The sequence below is a fragment of the Saccopteryx bilineata genome, chromosome 9 (assembly GCF_036850765.1).
Source record: "Saccopteryx bilineata isolate mSacBil1 chromosome 9, mSacBil1_pri_phased_curated, whole genome shotgun sequence".
NCBI lineage: Eukaryota > Metazoa > Chordata > Mammalia > Chiroptera > Emballonuridae > Saccopteryx > Saccopteryx bilineata.
Window position 1 is genome coordinate 42646377 of NC_089498.1, and position 9843 is coordinate 42656219.

The 9843-nt window shown below is 48.7% G+C and overlaps 1 protein-coding gene across 6 annotated transcripts; it reads left to right on the top strand.

The window, feature by feature from the left end:
- Positions 1-746: 746 nt before the first annotated feature.
- PROSER3 (proline and serine rich 3) lies at positions 747-8163 on the top strand. Of its 6 annotated transcripts, XM_066243585.1 has the most exons (11): positions 747-886; positions 1094-1296; positions 2125-2252; positions 2354-2463; positions 3092-3174; positions 3272-3411; positions 6471-6646; positions 6754-7393; positions 7502-7651; positions 7738-7819; positions 7976-8163. In XM_066243585.1, exons 1-11 carry the CDS (start codon positions 884-886, stop codon positions 8115-8117), a joined length of 1857 nt encoding a protein of 618 aa, XP_066099682.1. In that variant the 5' UTR covers positions 747-883; the 3' UTR covers positions 8118-8163. The 6 variants fall into 6 exon arrangements, with proteins under 6 accessions (XP_066099682.1, XP_066099679.1, XP_066099680.1 ...); XM_066243582.1 differs by having other exon boundaries at positions 6754-7651; XM_066243583.1 differs by having other exon boundaries at positions 2357-2463; positions 6754-7651.
- Positions 8164-9843: the final 1680 nt, after the last annotated feature.

Below are 9843 nucleotides of genomic sequence, written 5' to 3' on the forward strand. Positions count from 1 at the left end.
TGTGCTCTGACCAGGGATTTAACCCGGGATGTCTGCACAGTAGGCAGACACTTTATCCACTGAGCCAACCAGCCAGGGCCAAAAATAATTTTATTTATTTATTGATTGATTGATTGATTTTAGAGAGAAAGGAAAGGAGAGAGACAGTCATCAATTTGTTGGTCCACCTATTTATGGATTCATTGGTTGATTTTGAAATGTGTGTGCTGCTAGGGATCAAACCTGTCATTCTGACTTGACCTGTGGCGGCACAGTGGATAAAATGTCCACCTGGAACACTGAGGTTGCTGGTTCCAAACCCCAGACTTGCCTGGTCAAGGCGTATATGGGAGTTGATGCTTCCTGCTCCTCCCCCCCCCTCCCTCTCCTCCTCTAAAAAAATGAATACATAAAGTCTTTAAAATTTTTTGAAAAACAACAACAACAACAATAAACCTGCCATTCTGGCTTATCAGGATGATGCTCTAACCAACTTAGCTACCCGGCCAGGGCCCCTGGTTCTTCTCTTTTGAGAGAGCTGCAAGGGCTGGTGGAAATTGTGCCTCCACTATCATTATCTGGAATATACAGTGGGACTTCATGGGAATTATAGTCTATCTCTAACAGGAATCCATGAGTATTGTAGTCTGTTATGCCCTCCTCTTCTGTTCTCCCACCATCATGCACCCACTGTCATGCTCCAGGCTGCAGTGGCCATGCTCTGCTTACCAACCTCTCTCCCTTTGCAGCATGCCAGGTTTCTCCACCCAAGGCAGCGTCTTTGAGGATGCCCCTCTGGGTCAAAGCTACTACTGGCCATCCTGAAGCCAGACCTGGCACCCAGGGTGAGGATACCCCAACTGAGAATGAGCAAGGGAGTGACGACTAGAGGGAAGGAAGACCTATGGTAAGAGATGCGGGTGAGAGATTAAGAGATGGTCCCTCTCCGCTCTCCATGCCCTGCCTTTACCACCATCACAACTTCATTTATTCTGAGTTATTAGTATTGTGAGATGTTTTCCTCCCCTCTAAACTAAGGCTCCTTGTGTGTCTTTGTTATTCTACAGGGATGTTCCCAGGCCTCACTTTTTTTCCCCCATCTCCATTATCTTAGACCCTGAGCCCATCCAGGTCCCAGAGATCCAGGATCCCAGAAACTCCCAAGGCTCTGACCATGGGTCTCAATTCCCCTGAGCTGTTTGAGAAGTCTTGGCCATCTAGCTCAGGGACCCTTTCCCCACCCAGCACCACTGAGGAACAGTTGGATGCCTCCCCATCACCCACCCTGACTGACAGTGGTGAATCAGTGGTGGCCAAGTAAGTACCATCAGTTCTAAGGGCAAGAAAGATTGGGGGTTGGGGCAGGCACCCCATATTAATTACCATGGCCAATGCTGTTTATGGAGCACTTTCAGGACCACACTTCATGTGTGTTAAGAACTCTGGAGCTAGGTTGCCTGGGTTCAAATCCCAGGTATGTCACTTACTCTGTATGATCTTGGCCTCCGTTTCTTTGTCTGTAAATTGGGGGTATGAATAGCATATCCCCTAGGGCTATTTAAGTTTTCGGTGAGTTACTTACTGCCCGTAAAGCTTTTGTAAATATGCCTGTCACATAGTGAGCACTTGGATTTATAGGACGCAAGTTCAAATGCTGTAACAAAGAGTCCCAAATTAATTGTGGCTTAAACAAGATAACATTTATTTCTCTCTCATCTAACAGTCCAGGCAGAAGCAACCAGGGTTGATGTGGCAACCCCTAGTTGAGGTGTCAGAGACAGTTTCCTTCTATCTTGTTGTCCTCCTATCCCTCGGCTGTTGCCCTTTTTTTTCATGGACCATAATGGCTCCCAACAACATCCATTTTTCAGAAGCACATCTCTTTATACCCTGTTAGTCAAGAACCTAGTTACATGGCCATAGAGTTACAAGGGCACCGTAAATGTATCTATAGAAGAGTGGCTATGAGCCTCACACTAGTCTTACATAATATTGCATTACTCTATAGGAAAAGAGAATGGATATTGAGGGACAACAACCAGGTGCTGCCGTGGTGCTCAATAAACATTGGTTATTGTGATTATTATTGTTGTTATTATTTGGCTCTCCTTACCTCATCTACCTCCTTTTCCCTGATGCCCACAGGTTCATAAACCGATTCCGCCAGGCTCAGCCTACAAGCAGAGAGGAACGCCAGCTCTCGGGCCCATCCCCAGTTGACTTCTGGTGGCTGCAGCGTGACTCTGCAGACCCTAGCAGTCAGCCTGAAACAGGTACCTGCTTTTAGTCCCTTCCACTCCTGGCCCCAAACCTTCATTGTTCAATGCTCTCAGCAGCCACTCCTGGCCCTCCAAAATCAATTGGGCCTTCTCAGCAGGAGCCAGTAAACCAGAAGGAAGACTCAACACAGCAGTCCCAACTCTAACCAAGGTGGCCAGTGCATCACGGGCTAAGGCTGTGGCCCCCCTTCAGGAAATAAAGCAGGTGACATCCCCATCCTTCTCTTATGTACCTGTACTGACAGCACGAGTCCTGGGCTAGAATTAGAGCCAATCCTCAATTCAGGGAAGCTTAAAAAAAAAGGAGCATTTGTTTGCTAATGCAATTAAAAATATCCAACAAAAGTTGATACTTTTAGGCAGAGCTGGATCCAGGTGTTTGAACACTATTGGGAAGAACTTGACTGTCTTTTGGGACTCAGTCTCAGGCAAGCTTTCACCTCAAAGCAGGTAGGATGGCTCCAGCTAGAAGCTAGACTTCTAACTTAGTTAATCCACAGGAAAGAAGAGGTTTTTCTAATAGCTTCATCCAAAGCCCCAGGGCTTATTCCTTCACAATCACTAGGAACGAGGGGACAGAATGTAGTGATTAGCCAGAACTGGTCAGAAAGGTAGGGTCAACCCTTCTCCAACACTGGCTGCATTGAGTGTGGACCCACAAAGGAAAACTAAGTCACTCTTCCCTGAGGAGGAGGAGGAGGAGGAGCAGATTCTAAGCCAGCATGTGAGAGTATCAGGTGGAGTACAAATGTGTACTCCAGGCCCTCTATCTGGGGTCCTTTTGTGAGCAGCATTTGGGGTGGGGGCTGGCCTCTGACCATTTCACCTCACAGAGCTTCAATACCTGGAACTCATCCCTGCTGGATCTGGAGGTGCTGAGCCTGCAAAGCAGAGCTGCCAGGCTGTTGAGACACAGGTACTTCCCCCATTTCATCACCGTCCCCAGTCCAGCTCCAGGTCTGGCTCACTGCCTCTGAGACCCCTGTTGCCTCACTTCTGTCTTCTTCTGACAGCAAGGCCTCCATCTCCTCCTCCTCCCACCACCCCAGCGATGCCAGCGATTCCTCATTCCCCATCAGCTCTGATGGCCTTCCTCCCTCCTCCACGACCCTTACCCCTGACTCTAGCAAGGGCTCGGACCCCAAGGCAAATGGTGAGTTCTGAGAGCAAAGATTAAAGGCAGTCGGTGAGAATCCCAGCTCTGCCACTAACAAGCTATGTGACCTTGGGCCTCTCTGGGCCTTCCTTTTTTCCCCAACTTTAAAACACAGATAATAATTTTACTCCTCTGCTATGGGTGTTGTGAAGATTAAGTGAGTTGGTGAATATATAGAGTACTTAGCATCTCTCTGTTAATATACTGCTCACAAAAATTAGGGGGTAGTTCAAAATGAATATGAAGCAATAAAAAAAGAAGCATTTGATTTTTTTATTAAATAAGAACATCAGAAAAGCAAACGACAAGTCAAAGAAAGTTGTTCGATTATGCAAATGAGATCAAAACCAACTTTTATTTTATTGGTGAAAATGCACTGTACAAAAGGCTGAAAGTACTGGAGTATCTGCACGTTCCCTGATCCCCTAATTTTTGTGAGCGGTGTAATAGCTATCAGTAGTATGACAGGTTCTCTCTCTGTATCCTATCTGCCTCGCTGACCACAAAGTTCCAGAATCAGAGGACTTTTTGCAAATTTGGCACCATATCTGATTTGACAGGGAAGTCTGGCCTCAACAATATGGAAGATATTTATAGTATCTCTCTCATTTAGGGTGATTCCATACTCTTTGCCATGGATATATTACATTGAATCATATGAAATTTTTGCCTTTGGCAACTGGATATTATTCAACCAAATCCCAATGTGTTTAAGTCTGGTGTACTGCACCAGACCCCTGTCTACACTGGACACGCCATTCAACTTTGCTAAAACATGCAAACTGTTGAACTCTCAACTTTCTGTCCTGAAGATTTCAAAGATGAGATTAAGGACCTGAGTTACTATTACTGCCGTCATTGCTGTTACTTTCATTCTGTGCCCAGGTCCTGGGATGTGGAGCATAGGACAGGTGCTCTGTATATCTAATGATACTCCCATGGGTGGGGACAAGCAACCACAAGTAAACAGAGAGGTATTTGTGCATGTTGTGTGATCCTGCTCAAGCACGCACCTGCCTGATTCTTCCCTCTGTCTAAGCTTCACCTTTTATTCACTTTTCCTTTCTGAGCCTTATTTTCTTATCTGTAAAATGAGGATAAAACTAGTACTTACTTCATGAGTTTTTTTTGCAGATTACATTTATTCATTCATCTAACAAACATTAAATTACTACTGTGTATGAAGCCCTGTAAGCAGGATTAGAGATTCCACAGCGAACCAGCCATACATAGTCTTTTTTTTTATTTTTTTTATTTTTCTGAAGTGAGAAGCAGGGAGGCAGAGACAAACTCCTGCATGCACCTGACCGGGATCCACCCGGAAAGCCCACTAGGGGGCGATGTTCTGTAGCAACCAGAGCCATTCCAGCGCCTGAGGTGGAGGCCATGGAGCCATCCTCAGCACCCGGGCCAACTTTGCTCCAATGGAGCCTTGGCTGTGGGACGGGAAGAGAGAGAGAGAGAGAGAGAGAGAGAGAGAGAGAAAGGAGAAGAGGGGGAAGGGTGGAAAAGCAAATGGACAGCCCTGGCTGGTTGGCTCAGTGGTGGAGCGTCGGCCTGGCGTGCAGGAATCCTGGGTTCGATTCCCGGCCAGGGCACACAGGAGAAGCGCCCATCTGCTTCTCCATCCCTCCCCCTCTCCTTCCTCTCTGTCTCTCTCTTCCCCTCCCGCAGCCAAGGCTCCATTGGAGCAAGGATGACCCGGGCGCTGAGGATGGCTCTGTGGCTTCTGCCTCGGGTGCTAGAATGGCTCTGGTCGCAACAGAGCAACGCCCCAGATGGGCGGAACATCAACCCCTGGTGGGCATGCCAGGTGGATCCCGGTCGGGCGCATGCAGGAGTCTGTCTGACTACCTCCCCGTTTCCAACTTCCGAAAAATACCAAAAAAAAAAAATTTAAATAAATAAATAAGAAAAGCAAATAGATGCTTCTCCTGTGTGCCCTGACCAGGAATCGAACCTGGGACATCCACATGTGGGGCTAACACTCTACCACTGAGCCAACCGGCCAGGGCCTACATAGTCTCCATCTTGAGGTCCTCACAGCATAGTGAGTATAGCTCAGAGAGTAGCTACATAACCCTACAAACATGTGAAATGTAAGCAGAAATGAGGGCAATGCAGGAGAGGATTGGGATGCTGGGAAATCAGAGAAGGCCTTCCCAGAAGAGATGCTATCTCAGTGGAGACCTGAATGATGAAGGTGGGAACAAGAGTCTTCTTGCATGTACAGAGGACTTGAGGTGGAAGGGAGCATGGTACAGACAATAAACTAGAAAGGCAAGAGCCAGAGCTGAGAGTAGTGGGAGGAGGGAGAGATCGGCAGGGTTCAGATTACATTGGGCCATGTAGATTTGGGGAGGCATTTGTTCATTATCTTAGTACTGGGGAGCCATGGGAGTGTTCTAAGCAGGGAGGGTACATGATCTTTGCGTGTTAACAAACTCCCCTGTCTGTAATTGATACCCAGTGAGAGATGTTGGTAGTGTGGCTTGGGTGAGCCTCCTGAGCAGAGTGGAGGGAAGTGGCCGGGTTTGGAAGTAGCGTCACAGGATTCTCTCCACATATCTGTTTGGAAGATATAGAGGGAAGGGGAGGAGAAAGTGATCTGAGATGATACCCACCCCCTTCTGTGCAGCATCAGATGGAAGGGCTTCTGAGAGATAGTGGTAGCCCTACTGATCAGCACTGTTGAAATAATGCTCTGGGTGGTGGGAATGATGTCCTTTTGCCACCATGGACTGAGGACACCATGGCCCTGCCCTGAGTCACTGTTATATTGAGCCAGAACAGTGCTGGGCTCATAGTAAGTGCTCAATAAACATTTGTTAATGAAGGAAGAATTGAATGATGACAGGTTGAGAAATCCATGAGTCCTTTTCTCTGACTCTGCCCCTTCCCGCCCCCACTTCCCCCCTTCCGGAGAGGAGTTGGGACATTATGTGGAGAACCTGCCTGAATAATCTTCTGTATAGTCAGGTTGTGCACAGGCTGTAGGGTTGGTTGCTCATCCCCCCAGCCTCTCCTGTCTTAACCTTCTTCCCCCTACTCCACAGCAATTCCAGCACCACCCCCCATCCCTGCTCCAGCCCTGGTCTCCTCCCAGACACCCCTACGGCCAGAGGATGACATTCTGTACCAGTGGCGGCAGCGGCGGAAACTTGAACAGGCTCAAGGAGGTCAGGGTGACGGAACCTGGGTGATGCCGGAGAACTCTGCCCTCACCACTCCGGTGAGATGGGAGGAGGCGCCTGAGGGGCCGAGGGGGATCCTTAGGGAAGTTGGAGGAAGGGGAAGCCTGAGTGGGGCTGAGGACACTACCCTTTATCTCCGTCTTAGGTCCCTGTACCCGACTGTCTGCAGACCTCGCCTGCCCCTGCAGAGACCCGTGGTTCCCTGAGAACACAGCCTAATTGTATTTCAATTTGGGGCAATGTGGCTGGGCCTGGTCCCCGGGAAGCTTTCTTTGTGGAGAGGCCTCCTAATCCTCCAGTGTTCTCTCCACACATCTTTTGGGGCCCCAGCCCCCATGGGTTTTTCTGGACCCCACAAACAGGTGCTGGTCCCTGGGTGCCTGTCGGGGAAAGGCCCTCGCAACCCTGGGCCTCTACTTCTGCGCCTCCTAACCCGCCCCAGGGCCCGCCCACCCCTACACTATGCAGCCCCCCCCAGCCCAAGAAGCAGGACCGGAAACTTCAGAGCGGTAGAGCCCCACGCCCAGAGCCTGCTGGGCGAGTCTCTGTGGCTGACCAGGGGCCTGGCCCGCAGCTCCGAGGTCCTCTGGGCCAGGTAGTGAATGCTCGGCTCTTCCCGGACAGCTTGGAGAACACGCCCCCCTGCCTCAAGAGCCTGCCACCTCCCATGGCTGAATCTACAAAAATAAAGTCCAAATACCCCCACACCAAGGTTTCGCCCCCTTGCTCAGAAGTCATGCCCTCTTCATCCGATTCACGGTTTCCACAGGCCGAGACCCCACCAGGTCAGTCTAAGGCTAAGTATCTGAATGCCAAGGTTACGCCCCCTGCAGCTGGGTCGGAGTTTTGTAAGGAAGTCAGGCATCCTCAACCCAGTGCCCTGCCCCCTCCAGCTGAGGAGGCTTCCGCGAGCATCAAGGTCCGGCCCACTCTGTTCACGGAGGGGTCTCTAGAGGCCGTGGTCAGGTCCTCTCCCGCTGCTGACCAGGCCCCCCCAGAGGACTTGCTCTCCCAGGCTGCTGGACTCCTACAGGATGCTGAAGGTGAGCTGATGCAGTGGCTGCTGGGATCCAGATGGTGGTCCAGCACGCCGAGTCCAGCCCCCTGGAATGTGCTCCTTTTCCCTCAGACTCTGACAGTAGTGAGTTCCAAGAGGACCCTGTACTGAAGGTGCTAAGGGCTCAGAGAGCAGAGCTGCTACGGCAGAAAAGGTGACTTATCTCCAGCATTTATAACACCGGGCCTGTGAATCTTCTGAGACCCCCACGAGTGCCCACCTTCTTGAATCCCTTTCCTAGAGGCATCTACTTCCCCAGACCCCAATCCTGAGCATATACCTCAGCCTCTACCACCTGTTTTTTTTCCAGGAAAGTGGATGCCCAATTATCCCTTCTGCTGGGCCACACTGAAGATCCGGGATCTTGGTCTCCACCAGCCAGGTCGTCCCCCAGGTCCCCAAGGATATGGCTGAGGAGGGAAGGAGCCTCACCTGAGACCAGAAGACTTTGAATTGTACAAATCCTGTTTTTCCCAATAAAATGTTTTTCTCGGGTTACTGGTTGTCTCTGAGAAAAAGAGTTCTGGAAAGGCCAAGAGTCATGCTAATTTAGGGAAATGGCTCCCCTTCACTTCCCCCTCCGGCCTTTCCTACCCTACCCCCAGTTCCTGACCTGCGATACGGAATCTCTTCTGGGTTCATCCTCTTTGAAGTCAAGGCAGGGAAGGTGTTATAGGCAAGACTGGGACTCTTCCTAACTCAGGAGTGGATGCTTCTGTCTCAGATGAGACAGAAGGGACTGCCCTTGGCATGAAGCTAGTGTGGTCGGGTATCACACTGTTAGACAGTGATTAGTTCTCAGACCACATCCTGCTTGAGGCAGCCCCAGCATTTGGTGCATTGATCTCTAGCTCCTTGAAGCATTTCCTTCCCCTGCATTTTGCATCACCAACCTGTCACTTTGGTGTGTCCCAGGGCTATGGCGTGACTTCTCTATATCTATACTCACTCTCAGGTGCTGTTGTAGCCTCATGGCTGTAAATCCTATCTCTATTCTGATAGTCCCCAAATTTCTATCTTTGGCTTAGACCTGTCCGCTAAACCTCAGACTCCTATATCCTGCTACCTACCTGCTCACCAACCTCACTCAGAGGCCAAAGATGTCTCAAACTGCACAGGCCTTAGACTGAGCTTCCAATCTTCCCTCTAAACCTGCTCCTCCCAAGCTTTCCTCTGCTTCATCCTTCATTCTTGGTCCAAAAGCCCCATAGTCATCCCTGACTCTTCTCTTTTCCTCACACTCACAGTCAGTTGACCAGCAAGTGGTGTCATCTCTACCTTTAAAATCGATCCAGAATTTAACCCCTCCTCCCCCTTCCACGACCCTCACCCCAGTCTAGGCCATCACCACCTCTCTGGACATTTAAAAACCTATTGTTTTGTCGGGAAGTTCTTTGAAACATTTCCTATCATAAAGTGGAATCTAGGTTTCTTCGTGAAGCTAGGTAAAACTTTGTGACTGCCTCCATATAAAATGGAGGAAGTGATAACTGCTTTAAATGAGAAAAGATGATACAATCTCCATTCGGTTCTCCATCTCCTCTCTCTAGGCTGCCATATAAAAAGTCTAGTCACACTGGGTAGAGATTTGTGTTAGACTGATGTGTACATTTGTCAAAATTCAGTTAATTTGTGAATTTTGTTGTATATAAAGTTTACCTAAAAAAGAATAAATATTGAACTCTAGTTAAAATGCATGCTGAGGCCTGACCTGTGGTGGCGCAGTGGATAAAGCGTCGACCTGGAAATGCTGAGGTTGCCAGTTCGAAACCCTGGGCTTGCCTGGTCAAGGCACATATGGGAGTTGATGCTTCCAGCTCCTCCCCCCCCTTCTCTCTCTCTGTCTCTCCTCTTTCTCTCTCCCTCTCTCTCTCTTTCTGTCTCTCCCTCTCTTCTCTAAAATGAATAAATAAATAAATAAATAAATAAATAAATAAAATGCATGCTGAATTATTTAGAGGACAGCATACCAAGTTTGCGGTTTATTTTGAGATAGATCCAAAAATTAGATTAATGGATGAAGAGAGTTACAAGTGGATGTGAGATAAAGCAAATATAGTAAAATGTTAATGGTAAGATCGAAGTGGTGGATATATGGGTGTTCATTGTGAATTGTCCAACTCAGCTGTATGTTAGAAATTTTCATAATGTTGAAAAGTATATAATCAGGATTATTTT